The sequence below is a fragment of the Mesoplodon densirostris genome, chromosome 13 (assembly GCF_025265405.1).
Source record: "Mesoplodon densirostris isolate mMesDen1 chromosome 13, mMesDen1 primary haplotype, whole genome shotgun sequence".
NCBI classification, from domain to species: Eukaryota; Metazoa; Chordata; class Mammalia; order Artiodactyla; family Ziphiidae; genus Mesoplodon; species Mesoplodon densirostris.
Genome location: NC_082673.1, coordinates 75,039,068 through 75,056,767, shown reverse-complemented (window position 1 = coordinate 75,056,767; position 17,700 = coordinate 75,039,068). Strand labels below are relative to the sequence as shown.

The 17,700-nt window shown below is 42.7% G+C and overlaps 1 protein-coding gene across 1 annotated transcript in view; it reads left to right on the top strand.

The window, feature by feature from the left end:
* Positions 1–17,700, top strand: part of SNTB1 (syntrophin beta 1) — a 219,271-nt gene that overhangs the window by 135,599 nt on the left and 65,972 nt on the right. Inside the window, exon 3 of the mRNA XM_060116180.1 lies at positions 3,638–3,845. Coding sequence (XP_059972163.1) covers positions 3,638–3,845 — 208 coding nt within the window. The remainder of the gene's footprint in view (positions 1–3,637; positions 3,846–17,700) is intronic.

Sequence of the window (17,700 nt, the reverse complement as noted above, 5' to 3'; positions counted from 1 at the left end):
CTGCTGCTTTCTTTTTTTGACTATAAAAAGCCACAAGCCTCTCTATTCTGTGTCCTCTCTGTTCCTTCTTTGAGACTGATGGGGTGGGGTGAGGTCAGTTCACTTTTCAGTATGTTCACCTCAGCCACTGGGGACCCTGGCAAACAACCAAGCTCAATGCTTTTTTCTTATGACCCCATAGAGCACCCTTCTCAAACTTAAATTGCGTCAGATTTACCTGCAGGGGGATTGCTGGGCCTCACTCCCAGAATTCCTAATTCAGTGGGTCCAGGTACGAGTTGAGAATTTATATTTCTAATAAGTTCCCATCTGATTCTGCTGCTGCTGGTCTGTGGTCACACTTTGAGAACCACCACTAAAAAGGCATAGGGGGGCTTCTCTGGTGGCGCAGTGGTTGAGAGTCCACCTGCCGATGCAGGGGACGCGTGTTCGTGACCCGGTCTGGGAAGATCCCACATGCCGTGGAGCGGCTGGGCCTGTGAGCCATGGCCGCTGAGCCTGCGCGTCCGGAGCCTGTGATCTTGCAACGGGAGAGGCCACAACAGTGAGAGGCCCACGTACCGCAAAAAAAAAAAAAAAAAAAAAAAGGCATAGGACCTGGTATTTAAACTTTGCCTCAAAAACAGTCCAAGATCCTCCCTATAGGGCAGGCAACAGCAACAACAAATGAAAACAGAGAAACAAAACCTCACCCATTTTGCCCGAAACAAGTCATCCATGGTGACAGAAATTCTGCTAGTGGTTATTTGAGGGGAAAATAACTGGAAAGGGAGTGTGAGGGGACTTCTGGGATACTTGTACTATTCTGTTTCTTCATCTGAATGTTGGTTACAGGAATGTGTTCCCTTTGTGAAAATACATTTACAATCTGTGCACTTTTCTATCTATATGTTATGCTTTAAAAGCTTACTTAAAAATTAATAGTAATGATAAATGCTGGGGAAAATGGGCCTCCTCTTCACTAGCCTGGACCTCTGTTTGCAGGCCAGCTTTCCTCTGGTTATGCTGGCAACCCAACAAAGAAATTATTCAGTCTTTCTTTTTTGCTGGCATCATTTTTGTATGCGTGTGTGTGTGTATGTGTGATACCTGGCTACTGGCTGCTTCCCAAACTGTCATTAAGAAAAAAAAAATCCAGATCTTCAAAGGAAAATATTCTAAGAGAAATATTTGCATGTTTTAAATTCCTAGAATGATGGGTATTGATAGAATAATTTGAAAAGCAAGTTGAGCTCTCAGTAATGTTTTTGGAGAATCCTAGTTTGTGTTTGGCTACTCAACTTTACTGAGGAGTAAGAACTTTGGGAGGGAAGGAAAACTCACCCTAGATTGACCACCCATTTCTTTGAAAAGTGCCTCAGAGGCATGAGAGTATTTTCTTCTGGGTAAGAACACATGTCACCTAAAAAATTCCCTGTTTCATCACATAAAACCTTTGAAGTCTTAGCGAGAAGTCTTGTTTTGCAAATTTCTTACCGAAAAAAATCTGCTAATTATTGCTAAAACTTCCCTAGAGATATTCTACTTTTTAAATAATTCTTTTTCTATCATTTAAGTTTATGGGTAGAAAAGGTTTACTCACTCTAAAATGTTGGTTTCAAATGTAAATGAGGCCAGGTTACATTGGGACTTCTAATTTTCTGGTGATCTGCAAAACTGTTATTTTAAATTTAGAAGCTAAGTAGGACACTGTTGGGCATATTTGTTGGTGATGATGCCTTGAGACAGCTGTAGAAGACAATGGATGCTCCCTTATTGGATGTCATCCAGTCTAAAGGAGAGGCATTGTAATTCAGTATTTAAATTCATGGTCTTTTGAGCCTCAGCATCATGGGTTGAATCCCAGTATCACCAACTTTGTGGCCTTGAGTCAGTTCTTTCTCTGTCCCTCCAAACTTTATTATTTTTTTTAATCCTGTTAAATGAGGTAAATAATATCAGTCATAGGGATATTACAAAAATTATAAAAATAATATAAAAGGGTTTAAATTTTTGCCTGACACACATAGTAAATACTCAATTCATGTTAGCATAATTATTGAGGGATGAAGGGAAATTGATACATGGCTCATTTCATTTAGTTTTGAATTTCCCAATGCCTGTATCTTTCTAATGCAAACATGAGTGAAGAAATGTTATTTATTTGCATGTATACATACATGAATGAATAAATAAAATGTATGCTTTTCTCTCTGCAATAAAAATTATCTGTCTAAAAATTATAGGTGTGGAGAACAGGTTAATGGTTGCCAGGGACTTGGGATGGTGGAGGGGAGGACAGCACTTGTGACTGTGAGGGGTGAGTAGGGGGAGAGCTTTGTGGTGACGGAATGGTTCTGTACCTTGGTTGCAGTGGTGGTTACATGAATCTACCCATGCTAAAATGGCAGAGAACTATACGCTTGTGTTTTACCAACGTCAGTTTTCTGATTTTGATATCATATTATAGTTATGTAAAATAGAAACATCGGAGTAAACTGGGTAAAGGGTATACTGAACCTCTCTGTCCTAATTTTGCAATGCCATATAAATCTGTAAGTATTTCAAAACAAAAAGTTGAAAACTAAAAGGATCGGTCTAGAGTTTCTGCCTTTTACCATAATTACAGTATGTAGATCTCACGCTGAATATCAGGTGATCCCATTGGAGTTCTGGCATAAACTTTGGTATTTGACTTTAAATATAACACTTTTGGGAATTCCTTGGTGGTCCAGTGGTTAGGACTTCATGCTTCTACTGCCGGGGGCCCAGGTTTGATCCCTGGTCGGAGAACTAAGATCCTGCAAGCTGCATAATGCAGCCCAAAAAAATGAATAAATAACACTTTTCATGCATCTCTCTCCCCACTGTTACCCTTTCCTCAGCCAACTCACTCCTGCACTACACTTGTCCAAGTATTAAGTGGTAAGGAAATGAGCCACAGACAGGATTCTTAAAGAATGCAGTTTGGTCGTCTTTGAGGCTAATTCACAATTAACCCTAGCAGTAGGATTAAGCAAGTGGGTAGATATTTCAATCTACTTCCCAGCAGCAGCAGCTAGGTTGTGAGTATATTGTAAAAATCCTCTGTGGATTGAGAAGTAAGGTAAATTAATATCAGCTCACAGTTTGGAAGTCTTAATATGATACTACTAAAAAGCCACTCAGCTGAGTAACAGGAAAACCAGACATCCTTAATTCAGGTGATTGGATGGTTGGATAGCTAGGCCCCCAGTACCTTGACCAATGCCTGAGTACAGTCAATGTTTGTAGATGAATGAATGAGTGAGTGAATGAATGAATGAATGAATGATGGGGGCATTAAGGTAAACCATGGGAAACAAGTTAAAAGTAAGAGTAAAGAATTAGTTCAACTTAGCAGGGAGAGGCAATATAGAGGTAGGAGGTGGGGAAAAAGGTTATTACGGAATTATATGAACTCTCATCTGTGTGAAACTTTTGAAAATTGTAAAGCGCTATAAAGAATCTTTTATTCAATTGAAAAATAAATTCAAAAATCTTAATTGAAAAGCTAAAAATTAAAATAAAATGTATAATAGGAAAAGAAAACAAATAATTAGTTCACCTTTGTGGCCCAGGACTTAGGAAGCATGATCTGCCAGGGAACCTTCCAACTCTTTTCTCTTTGCTTCTCTAGGCAACTTGAAATCCACTCTCCAGATGCTAAGCACACGGTGATCCTGAGAAGCAAGGACTCAGCCACTGCCCAGGCCTGGTTCAGTGCCATCCATTGCAATGTCAGTGACCTGCTCACCCGAGTGATCACCGAGGTCCAAGAGCAGCTGGGGAAGACGGGCATTGCTGGGAGCCGGGAGATCAGGCATCTTGGCTGGCTTGCAGAAAAGGTAAGGAAAACGTTCCCCCCATCATAGGCATTTTCCCCAGGCTTTCCCAGCACTTGCTGCAACCACTGAAGTCAGGTACCTCATTCCACAGGCTGATTCTTTCATTGGGATTTCTCATCTGTCTCCAGCAGATTTTCCGTTGCATTATGCAGGGGCTGTGTGTTCAGCAACCTTGATTCCCCACAGACAGTCCAATATGTGGCAAAATGCAGGTGGTCACTAATTGTCTGTTGCATGAATGAATGAGTGAGAAAGTGACCAGACAGTTTGATTCTCATATGTACACAGGAAGGGCAGGGGAAATAACTCAGACTCACAACACAACTGTCGCCTTGGGAAGTAAGGAAGTTGAAATTGTTGCTTAAAAGAGGGTTTGTGTGGGTTTTGATGGACCTGCTTGTTAATGTAGGTGCATTTACAAATAATAACAGCAAGGATTTCTTAAGCAGCTACTCCATGCTGACTCTTATGTATTATCTTTCAGTTGTATTCTTAAGCCAGCAGGCTCTGAATGTGTCATCATTTATGAGCACCTATTTTGTGCTAGGCGCGGTGCTAAGCAGGAGCAGGGAGGGGTGTATAAAGATGAAAAAACGCTCACTGTCTTTCCCTAGGGAGGACAGCTGCTGTGGAAAGGACCTAGGGTCATGGTAACACTGTCACTCTGATTTCTTTTTGCAAGTGGTGTGATACGTTGAAGATAGTAAAACTCACTGCAGCAATCTCCTGAGAGTTAACCCTCCTCTCGATTTCAAAGGATTAAGCCTTTGCCATTGCCCTTACATCTGATTGCTGTCCCTTGAACTTGACCTTGAGTGCTCAGGAACACTGGGCTTTGGTGACAGTCTGACCTCCCCGTGACTCACATTCTAATAGGCGGTAAATGGGAATAATGATTGTTGCAATAACAGCTTTCCTGCCAGTGAACCATGTCATCTGAGAAGACCCAGTCCAATGGCACTTGAAAATAATACTTGAACACAGCATTCGGCAGTTTTCCACTATTGTTCTTTGTTCGCATCAGTTCATGTGTGGGTCTCAGCCACAAAGTTCAACACAAAGTGGGCTGTTTGGTTTGGTATTGTCCCATCTCTCACAGGTTTCAAAGGACTAAAGGGACAGTGCAGGTTGTGGTGGCACCAAGATCATAATAAACAAAAACCACAGGTAGTCTCTCGTGACACCGTGTGTGGGGATTCCTGATGAAAACAACACTGCAGGTCTGGATGATAGCATTTTAGAAGTCGTTCTCTAACCCTCTCCACATGTATGTGTTTTTATTAGGAGAAGTCTCATTAGTCAGGGATCTTTCAGTTGCAAGTGACAGAAAGCTCAACTCTGCTTGAGTGTAAAAGGGGACCTACCACTTCTGATAACTACAGTGTCCAAGGGTAAGCTTCAGGCATGGTGGGATCCAGGGACTCACATGATAATAATAAACCTGCCTCTCCATTTCTTTGTACCCTGTCCACTTTGTTGGTTTATACCCTAGCAAGCCCCCTTTTCCTTGGCCTAAGAGTTCCATGCTTGTGGGGGTGGTTTTGTTTTGATTTGTTTTTGTAACTGGCTATTTCAGTGAATAGAAACCTCTTTGCTCTCATAGTTCCCACAAAAGTCCTAAGATCAGCCTGATCCAAACCATGTGCCCCGTTTGTTGAAGGGAGGTGGTTCTCCAATGGAAAATTAGGCTGCTGTGCAAGGAAAAGACTGAATGGGTTCTGGGAAAGCAAAAACAATAGACATTTGCTATAGAAGGAAAAGGGGAGGCGTTGATTGGGATGAAAAATGTCGTCGCTTGGTTAGGGTCCGGAGTGGACGTGGAAGTGTACTGCATACTTTAGGATCCAGCAGGAGGTGGATGGCAAGCTCAAAAGGGATGATTGGAAGGGATTTAACATAGCAATAATCTATAAGGTGTGTGGCCGAGGCAAGGAAAACCAGTAAGGGATGGAGAAGCACTCCAGAGCTCAACAGTTAGAGGTCACTACCATCCTTTAACCTGAAATGGCCAGGAACAGGAGCAGTTACCTGAAACTAGCAAGACTTGTAGCTATAGAAAAAGGCATCCACTAAGAGCTATGGTCTTCGGGAGAGAAACATAACCCCTGCCAATCCCTGCCTGCCGATCTCCTGCTGGTGTCTCCCATTGGCTGAGGCTGATTGGAAACCAGAGGCAAGAGAGCCCCACTGATGCTCTGTTAGGGTCAGACTCCCAGGGCTCCGACCAGGGCAGAAAAGGGTGGAGCATGGATCTAGAGGCAAAAGGAGGCTGTCCAACACACACATCCCTCTACCTTGCAAGTAACTGAGATGGTCTCAACTCTAGAAGGTACTTTTCTCTCATCTCTTTTAACACCAACTCCATTTAAAACCATTACTATCTGGATAGTTGAAAAATGATATTGTGTCATTAGTAGTGATAGTAGACATTTTTTCCAAAGGTTCCATTTTCTCACTTATAAGTTGTCTGCTTATGCCTTTTGCTTATCCCAAATTATCAGTAGACACATTAAACATTCCTGTGGAGCAGTCATAAAGGTGCATAAAAAGCTTTCTGCTTTTAGAATATTGTTATTCTTTTGATGTAATTTCAGATCATCATTACAGATGTTTCTTTAAATTGTATTATGCACTTTATCCATAAGAGCAATCAATAATGAGTTATCATGGATAATTATCAGAGGCAAGGATGTCTTTTATTGCCTTCATCTTCAGAACTTCTTAAAAGATTACCATAGATCAAGTCCAAGGGAGCAAATGCAAACTGGAAATTTTTTGAATAAATATTTAATACTGAATCCTAGTGTGTAGACATATGAATGGTTTTTAGCAAAATGTTAGAATGAATGGCAAATCCTTAATACTGTGGCTTTCTTATATTATCACAAATATCAGAGAATTCACTTGGTATTTGTAAAGATATAAAGTATGATCCTATATATATTCAGCTGTAATTTAACTTAAATTGATATCCTTTGTATTTTCCTATACTGTCAATCTTTGATTTTTTTGGATTAATAACAGTAGCTCTAGGACAAGGTTTGTACATATTATATTCAATTTCAAGTTTTTAAAACTGGCATTTACATGAACTAAAACAATATGAAGTAACATTTTCCCTTCTAAAATCCTGTTCAGTGCAAACCCTAAAACTTCCTCTACACTACACAGAAGGAAAACTTTATATTTAACATTATTCTTCATTGTGAGATGGTCCAGGGACTAGAAGAATGTCTCCCAAGAAATGCTTAGGTCTTGAGTCTATGGGGAGAGTTCAGTACACTCCAAGAGAGGAGAATGAGCATGAGAAAAAGGTGGAGGTGACGGCTTACAGTTTGTAGGGAGAGCAGACCAGAGACTGGTCTAAAGGGAAGTGAGGTCATCCTGAAGGAAGGTGGTAAGCAAATCTGGTACCTTGGATGGCACCCAGTTATGGAAGATCTTGAAAGCTGGACAGATGGTTTGAATTTGATTTGGTGGCAATAGGAAATCTTCATATAAAAAATCAGAGAGAAGGGAACTTAGAGGTGACCTCTATGGACTGAACGTGTCCCCCCAGAATCCATAAGTTGAAACCCTAATCCCTAATGTAATGGAATTTGGGGGTGGAGGCTTTGGGAGGTAATGAGGTTTAGATGAAGTCATGAGGATGGAGAGCTCCATGATGGGATTGGCGCCCTTATAATGGATGAAGACACCAGAGCACTCTCTCTCTACCACGTGAAGATACAGCAAGCAGGTAGACTTCTCCAAGCCAGGAAGAGGGCCCTCACTAGAACCCCAGGCTGACACCCTGATCTTGGGCTTCCAGGCTCCAGAACCGTGAGAAATAAATGTTTGTTCTTTAAGCCACCCAGTCTGTGGTAATGTGTTACAGTAGCCTGAACTCTGGGACCTAGAAAATGGAAGGTGTTTTATTTATGGTCACACTTTAAGTCAAGATGCAGGAATAATTACTGAATGGGACAGTGCTGTGATATCATTTTCTCTTTAATTTTTAAAAGAATCCAGTGCAGCTCATTCATGGCAATCAATTTAATTCTTTCCTTGAATTCTGGCAGCCATTCCCTGAACTCTCTACAGAATCAAGGTCAGCTCTGCAATTGCCTTTGAGTGGGGCTGTTTTCCTTGTCTCCTTGGTGTCCTCGGTCCTGTGAACAACACCACAGTGACAGGTCCTGGACTGCTTTCCCCTGTGAGTGCCCTCTCACCTGTAGATGGGCCTGGTGTACCAATATAAAGTCTTTCCCGTGATCATATTAGTCTCAAGCCTTTTAACTCTTTGCAAAAGCCCCAGTTGCCCCAAAAGGCCCATAAATGCTCATCCCTGCCCTGAACAATAAAATGCATTATATGCCCCAAACAAGTTTTTTCAATCATCTTTCTTCAGTTAATCTTTTTACAGTTATTATTGAGGTGTTTTCAATGGTCCAATTTCAGACAAGAGAAAAAGAAAGAGAGAACAGGGCTTCCCTGGTGGCGCAGTGGTTGAGAGTCTGCCTACCGATGCGGGGGACACGGGTTCGTGCCCCAGTCCGGGAGGATCCCACATGCCGCGGAGCTGCTGGGCCCGTGAGCCATGGCCACTGAGCCTGCACGTCCAGAGCCTGTGCTCCGCAATGGGAGAGGCCACAACAGTGAGAGGCCAAAAAAAAAAAAAAAAAAAGAAAAGAAAAGAAAGAGAGAATAAAATAAATAGAAAAAAAATAAAGTTGTGACTCTCTCACTACTTAAAACAATAATAAACAGGGATATGGCAGAATTGTTAAATTCTGTTTTGTGCTCAGTTTGTAGGGTATTGTCTTTGCTTTACCTTGTTATCTCAGTTTGCAAACATTTCTTGTCAGATTAAAAACACAACACAATTAAAAAAAAATACCCCGTTGGTAGCTCTGAGATGCAAGTTCAATTCTCAGCTTTCCTCATTTCCACTAGTTTCCTTCAAATGGACAGGTTTAGAGAGCTGTGCCTCCCCAGGGTGTTGTTGGAAGAGATGAAGCTGGTAATTAGTATTTATTATGTGCCTAGTCTGTCTCAGGCAATGTGCTTGAAATAGTCCCTATCCTAGGAGGCAAACTTGGAGAAGTTAAGAAACTTTTCTAAGATCACTCCTCTAGAAAGTGGCAGAGCCAGAGTTTGAACCCCTCTTTCTAACTCCACAGCTCAGAACTCTCCACTACGCTGAGCTAGTAAGGGACCCAGGGAACAAGTGTCCATATGAGTGAGACCCCCCCCAGAACCCCGTGTCAGAGCACCACTACATACCAAAAGCACAGTTTCAGAACTAGGAGACATGTCAAAATAACTCAAATCCTTCATTTGCCTTTATGAAAATAAAGGGTGTCTTTGTCAGTTTGGGCTATCACAAAGTACCATAGACTGGGTGGTTTATAAACAACAGATATTTATTTCTCACAGTTCTGGAGGCTGGAAGTCCAAGATCAGGGTACCAGCATGGTTGAGTTCTAGTGAAGGCCCTCTTCATGATTTATAGACAGTCCTCTTCTGTATCCTCAAGTGGCAGAGAGAGAGAAAGGGCTAGCTGTCTTCTTATAAGGGCACTAATCCTATCTTGGGCACTCCACCCTCATGACCTAATCACTTCACAAAGGCCCCACCTCCTGATACCATCACATTAGGGCTTCAACATATAAATTTGAGGACAGAAACATTCATTCCACAGCAGAGGGAATTTACATACCACGACAGAGCAACACTAAAATCTTTTCTCTCCTGTCCTACAAAGACTGAAATTATCTTTGGTAGGATAGGTTAGAGGAACACTAGAATACACACACACACACACACACACACACACACAAATATAATTTGTGTATACACACACACACACACACACACACACACACATTGTCTATTAAATGCAGTAAAAAGGATTTGCACTGGTTCTTCCAGCAAAATATTGACTTACTGTATGGCTCAGAGGTTAATACACCATGGTAACTGAAATCTGAACCTTGTTGTTGAGAGACTGGGATTATTTAATTAAGCTATGATAATTGGAATTCATAGATGTTGGAAACATGCAAAGCAAGGCCGATGCTGTATGTGTTGTTCATCTCTTTTTGTTTGTTCTTTAGTTTTTCTAGATCTTTGTTAAACATTTCTTGTATTTTCTCAGTCGTGCCTCCATTCTATTTCCGAGATTCTGGATCATCTCTACTATCATTACTCTAATTCTTTTTCAGGTAGATTGCCTATTTCCTCTTCAGTTATTTGGTCTCATATGTTTTTCTCCTTCATCTGTGACATATTTTTTTGCCATCTCATTTTTTTTTTTTATGAGTGGGATTGTGTTCCTGTCTTACTGGTTGTTTGGCCTGAGGCTTCCAACACTGGGGTTTGTGGGCTATTGGGTAGAGCTGGGTCTTAGTCCTGAGATGAGGGACTCCATGAGACCTCACTCTGATGAATATTCCCTGGAGTCTGAGGTTCTCTGTTAGTCCAGTGGTTTGGACTGAGAGCTCGCACCACAGGAGCTTTGGCCAGACCCCAGGCTCGTGACCCAAGACCCCGCAAGCTGCCTGAGGCTGCAAAAACAAACAAACAAACAAAAATAACAAAGTAAAAAACAGAATTAGACTAGGAAACTAACAGATATGTTAGGAAGAATATAAAAATAAAAATATAGATGAATCGACAACTGGAAGGTACATCAGTACCACAACAGTAAAAAAGAGGAGGGAAAAGAAAAAAAAGGGGGGGTGTGGGGAGGCCTTGGCTGTGGAGGGTGGGGTCTAAGCAGTGGCGAGGTTTGGGCAGGGGATGGGGCCAATGCTCAGGACCCACAGGGCTGGAAAGGCCCTGGGGCCTGTGGGAGGTGGGGCTTAGGCTGAAGGACCAGAAGGGGCCCAGCCATGCCCCCCACCCTGGTCTCAGAGGACAGGGGACCTCACCTGGGAGCCCATCAGGCTTCCTGGGCTTGAGTGAGCGGGGCAAACGCCCTCCTCTCCTCTCCTGCTCCTCTTGTCTGGGAGGGCCCCTCCCGCCTGCCTCTCCTGATCTCCCAGGCCTCCCTTCTATGCTCCCAAGGACCCACGCGGCCTGGAGGGGCTTTGGAGGGCAGGGGACTGGCCTGGGAGCTCAGCAGGCTCCCCAGCCCAAGTGGGCCAGGCGATCGCCCTCTGCTTCTCTCCCTCTCCTCCCGGAGAGTCCCTCCCACCTGCCTCTCCTGATCTCCCCGCCTCAGGGACGCTGAGTCTGTCTGGCCTCCACTTCTCCCCCCTCAGTCCCCCTACATCCTACCAGTTCACCTTGGGGTTCCTTCCGCCTCCTTGGGTGTCAGAGTTCTCCACCAGCGGCAGGCAGGCGCCCTAGTTGTAGGGAGACGCTAACTCTGCATCTTCCCACTCTGCCATCTTCTCTGTTTTGTTTCAGGACTATCTTTTTTTTTTAAAAAAAGATTGAGTACTGTAGCATATTGCTTTTTATGAAGTATAGTCTAGGGCTTTGTGTATTGTACCAAAATAGATTTAGAAGTGAACACTCCACTCTCTTGTAGAAGTGTTCTTCCTTGGTGGCCCAACTCCAGGAAGCACACAAGTTATAATAAACTATTGTCTTGGACTTCACTGGTGGTGCAGTGGTTAAGAATCCACCTGCCAATGCAGTGGACACGGGTTCAAGCCCTAGCCTGGGAAGATCCCACATGCTGAGGAGTAACTAAGCCCGTGTGCCATGACTACTGAGCCTGAACTCTAGAGCCCACGAGCCACAACTACTGAGCCTGCGCTCTAGAGACTGTGAGCCACAACTACTGAGCCCATGCCCCTAGAGCCCGTGCTCCACAAGAAGAAAAGCCACTGCAGTGAGAAGCCTGAGCACGGCAAAGAAGAGCAGCCCCTATTCACCGCAGTTAGAGAAAGCCCGTGCGCAGCAACAAAGACCCAAACAGAAAAAAATAAATAAATAAATAAATAAAAGGGAATTATTATTATTATTTTTTTTTTTTTGCGGTACGGGGGCCTCTCACTGTTGTGGCCTCTCCCGTTGCGGAGCACAGGCTCCAGACGCACAGGCTCAGCGGCCATGGCTCACGGGCCCAGCCGCTCTGTGGCATGTGGGATCCTCCCGGACCGGGGCATGAACCCGTGTCCCCTGCATAGGCAGGCGGACTCTCAACCACTGTGCCACCAGGGAAGCCCAGGAAAATTTTTTTTAATAAATAAATAAACAATTGTCTTGTTTTGTTTGGGCTGCTTTAACAAAACACTATAGACTGGGTAGCTTATAAACAACAGAAATTTATTTCTCACAGCTCTGGAGGCTGGAAGTCCAAGATCAAGGTGCCAGCATAGTCAGGTGAGGGCTGTCTTCTGGACTGCAGACTTCCTGTTGTGTCTTCAGATGGGGGAAAGGACAAGGGGTCAGGGACCTCTCTGGAATATCTTTTGTAAGGCACGGATTCCATTCATGTAGATTCCATGTCCTTACAACCGAATCACTTCCCCCAAAGCCCAATCCCATAATATCATCACCTTGTCCGTTAGTTTTCAACATATGAATTTTAGGGAGACTGAAACATTCAGACCATAAGTAGAATTAACTATTTGCTTCGTGCTTCATAGTGATTTCGTCTTCATTTCCTTTGACATTCCTGAGAACTCACTGATTCTACTCCATCTAACTACCAGAGCAGAGTTGAGTTCTGTTCTCTCAATGAGTGCGCATGAGGCTGTGTGCCCAGTTTAGAGGTGGGGACATCCTTGCTCTGCAGGAAACACATTCCCTTTCAGGAAGAACACAGGCACAATCAGAGATGTTGTGCACGCCTCATGGTTGTCATGGTGAAAAGTGCTTATTGGGATTCTGCCCAAAAAAGGTGTGATCGTTGAAAATAAAAGCTACTCTTCGAACTGTGCTGACAAGAAAGCCGATTCTCGGTGTTGGAATGATTCGTTTGACCTTTCATTTTTAAGAGGTTTTATGAAAATATGAGCACTGCATGCACCATAATTTTAAACATGGAGTGTTCGGGGTTTTTTTCTTCTTCAAACCAGAGCTACAAAAATCAAGCTAATTTTAAATATCCATGTAGGGTCAGGTAATCATCTCTAAAGTACCAACTGCTGGGAGTCTTTACCTCCTTGTTCTACTCTTAAAGAAAGGGAAACTGTTAGTAATAGCAAGATGGTCCTACCCAAAAATGCCCTATTAAATAATTACTTTGAAACATGACGGATTTGGAGGTCTGACGCAGCCTTTCTTTTCTGATACAATTTTTCTGGTCCTGCTAGGGTTTGTTGTCTTCCAGGAAAAGGTGATAGGAGGTGTGTGAGCAGTATTTGTGTGCCAAATGATGCATTACAGGGGATGGCTTGAGAGGCCCCAATCTGGAAGAACAGGTTTTTAAAGAGCTGTTTATTACTATATCCATTTAAGGAGGAAGTTGGTAGGAAGGAAAGAAGGAAACAGGAAGGAAGGAGGGAGGGAAGGAAGGAGGGAGGGAGGGAATGGGAGAGAAACACATGCTTTAATAATTTTACCTCCGTTAGATTGAAGCCAGCTTATGTTATTCAGAGGATAAAAATAACATTTGGATTTAAAGAGACATGCTTAAAACTTTCACTTGGATCCCTGATGCATGGCATTTGATTCCTGGAACTATGATAATAGCACTTGACTGTTCAGCACTCTCTCATTTAGGTGATAATCCTAATAAATTCTTCATGTGAGTGGAAGGGCAGATGAATAACCATGAAGTCTCGTGGGTCCTGCAAAGGGATTTTTTTCCTCCCCTCAATTTTTAATGAGGCCCCATATTTGTCGTCCTCCCCAGTGGCTCCTGGGAGCACGATGTGTTCGGTGTGGGCTGTGGAGCCGACGCCAGGCTGCTGGCCTCTGCATTTGAGGAGTCCTCAGCTGAGACTCTGACCCAAGTTCCAACACATTGTTGGCTCCATCATATTGATTCCTGGCTCTGATACTAATGTGCAACTAATGAGTTGCATGGCGTACATATTAACCCAGGCTCTGGCAGTGCTAATGCCAGACGAGCCATGAGATGGAGTTGGGAGGAGGGCAGTGAGACACCCAGTTCACTGACATCTTAACAGACATGAGCAATTAGCAAGGCTGTGTTGCAGAATCACCATTTCTTAGCTTATAGGAAGTAGTAAGCCATCAAGAGGTGGAAAAACATGTCTTATATCTCCTCTCAAATAAAAAATCCTTCTGCATCAGAGGGGTGCTCGGTGAACTGTGAAGTAAGGAGGAAAGTTGAAATGTTTAAAGTCAGGTAATAGCTTTTATTACCAAGGGGAAGCTGACTGACTTCCAGCCTTGCTGTTGAGTAACAGTAGATTTAAGACCTTCAGGCATGGCCATGTGGCACTGACCGCAAGGACATTGGTGACATTTCAAGGCAGTGCTGTGTTGTCTGGTTTTTTTTTGTTTTTGTTTTTTCAGGAGATGGCAGGTTGGAGGTACAAAAGGGCATGGCACTCTGGCCTTAGAAGACAGTTGTGCACAAAAATTTCTACCAGCACATTCTGGGAGACATAATATGTCAAAGAAGGAATCGTGCCTAATTTTGTATGGCACCCAGAGTGCCTAGCACTGTTGCTGGCTTATAGTTCAGGGCAAATGGATTGAACTGGTTAAGGAGTTGAGAAAATTGATTACAAACTCAGCCATGCTACAGAAGATAGTTATTTGACTTTGGACAAGGCACCTCTCTTAAATTTGTTCCAACTGCCTTATTTTACAGATGAGGAAACGGAGGCAAAGAAAGGTAGATGGTTTTTCACTTTACTACACTGCTTCCATTAAGCATTAAGTTTATATAAGAAGGTACCTGCTATGATGGCATGGATAAACAGTGGACACCAAGCCCAAAAGACTCAGTTTTGACCTTCACTCTGCTCACACAAGCTCCTTTGTCTTGGGCAAACCACTGATAGTTTCTCTGAACTCTTGCATGCAACCCTGAAAAAAGCAATAATGATGCATGTGAAAGCTCTTTGTAAACTGTAGAGCTCCATACAAATTCAAGCTATTATCATTAATTTATTTTCTAAGACACTGCTTTCCAAACTGTTAATACAGTTTAAAAGAGGTAATGTAAGAGAAAAAGAAGTAATGGGATCCATGACCAAATTACTTTGAAAAAAAGCTATATTTTGCCTTTAATATTTTGCCTATATTAAAAGCTCTGAGAGGTCCTGATATAAAGAAACCCCTTTGACTGTGTTTGACATAGAGGTCCCTAAATCTGTCTCACCATTGTAATTCTTCGTCTTTACCCTTGTAGAAACAGATACAAAAATGTCACATGCCGTAGAGAAGAGACTTGTGGTTGAGAAGGGCGGGGGGGGGGGGGGCGGGAAGGGAGAGGGAAGGACGGGAATTTGGGGTTGATAGATGCAAATTGTTACATTTAGGATGGATAAACAACAAGGTCCTAATGTATAGCACAGGGAACTATATACAATATCCTGTGATAAACCATAATGGAAAAGGATATAAAAAAAAAGAATGTATATTTGTGTGTAACTGAGTCACTTCGCTGTACAGCAGAGATAGGCACAACATTGTAAATCAACTATACTACAATAAAAAAAAAAGAATGTCACGTGCTTATCTTGTATAAATGTCTATAAATGTTATATCCACTTATTGACCATCACTGAGTGTCTGGTGCACAAACAACAGTATTGTATTGTTTCTCGAGAATTTTGTGAGAAACTTCATCAGAATTGCCTAGAGAGAGGATGCTGATGGTTAAAAATGCAGATTCTGGGGCCCTACCCCAAACCTACTGAATCAGAATCACCACAGGTGGCGGGGCCTGGAAATCTGCATTCTCAGCGAGCTCCCCGGAGATTCTGATGCACATTGGAGTTTAATAACCACTGCTATCTACCATCGTGAAAAAGAGCATGGACTCTGGGGTTAGTCCACCTGGTGCGATGACCTTCCAGCGGTGTGGCCTGGACAAGCCCACTTTGATGTTTCTAAGCCTCAGTTTTCTTATCTGTGAAAGGGGTATAATAACTACTTGGCAAAGGTTTTGTGAAGATGAACTGTTGTAAAGAATGTGAAGCACTTATCACAGCATCTGCCCTAGTCCGTTCAGGCTGCCCTAACCAGAGCCCACAGACAGGCTGGCCTATGGACAGCAGAAATGTATTTCTCACAGTTCTGGAGGCTGGAAGTCCAAGATAAGGGTGTAAGTTTGAGGCCCTCTTCCAGGTCCAAACTTCTCCTTGTATTTTCACATGACAGAAGTGGAGAGGGATCTCTGTGGGGTTGCTCTCATAGGAGGCAAAGTCCCGTTCAGGAGGCCTCTGACCTTACCGGGGAATCACCTGCCAGAGTCTCGACCTCCTAATTCCATCACCTTGGGGATTAGTATTTCAACATATGATTTTTTTAGGGGGACACAAACAATTCACACCATAGCAACCTGTGATATAATGAGATCTCATTAATAGTAAAAGTTGCTATTATTATTAGGGCCACTATACAGGGTGGAGATATAAACATGATCGCTTTCCTCAAGTGTGCTCTGTCCAGGGCTGGAGTTAAATTTTAGCAGTTGACTGTGGACACGACGATACGTGCTGCAGGGATATGAATGAAGTCAAATGGAAACAGGGATTCACTGTTTGGAGGGTCACCTGGAAGACTCTACAAAGACAATATTTGAGCTAGCTTTGAAGTAGATGTCTTCTAGGTAACAGCCAAACAAGCCCACTAATAAACAGAAACAAACAAACAAAAAACCAATCCTAATAGGACTTCCAGGAAACTCAAAGGACTTTCACCACATGTCTGACACTGCCTTCTTGGTAGTTCTGTAAGTTGGCTTCCTATCACCTCATGTCTAAAGGTAACTGTTCTTTCTCTGATTTAATTTTCTGCAGAGACTGCCATAGGAAGCACTAAAAAAAACAAAAAAAACAAAAAAACCCTGTAAATATTCAAAAATAATTTCAAATAATAATTCCAGTTTCTTTATTGACTCCCCCCTGCCCCTGCTGCTTCCAATTGCTATTTAATAACTTTTGATTTTGCTGCTTCTCTCCCATCCCCACTCTTTGGTCACCGGCCAACAAGTGTCTAAGAGTGACCGTGAAGCATGGTCTAATTACTTCCAAGCTTAGTGGTGGATAAAACTAATAACAACCAGCATTAATTTCTTAAGTGCTCTGTTTAGCATTATCGAGAAAATTCAGCAAAGTTAGGTAAATTGCCTGCGGGAGGGTCAGCCCTGCTCAAGGACATACGTGGGCTACAAATGCAAAACGTAGTCCCTGTCCTCAAGTAGTTTATAAGCTGATCAGAGAAGGAAACGGCAAAGTGAGAAGTTTCAAAATCAAATCATGATCCACAGAGAAAATGTGCAAGGCAAAAACCAATCCTGTTGGATTAAATAACAGTTTAAGTCTTCCTGTGATTAATTAGATACACCTGAGATCAGGTGGGCTAGGAACATTGGTCCAGCCTCATGGAGAACCCCTAAGGAAAGATTTGGGTGGAAAATATGAATTTAGTAAGTCTCATCTCCGGTACCCTTAGGGATTACATATTTTCACAAGAGGCATCAGGTCTGTGCTATGATTCCAGAGTATATCAAGCCAATTTGTCAAGTATTTCCTACAAAGCCTGGAAAACATCAGGCAGAACTGTGGCCCAGCACTGCTGGAATATCTGTGCGCAGAGACATGTTGAATATTAGATAAAGTGACACACGTTTCTCTTCTCTCCCTTCCAAGCAGAAAAAGAGGAAGAATGAGAGAGAGGGTGACATGATTCGTTTTCACTCGTTTTCGAGATTTTTTTAAACTTATTTTTCTCTTTGAAAATTAACGGGTGCTTGTTGTAAAAACTATTG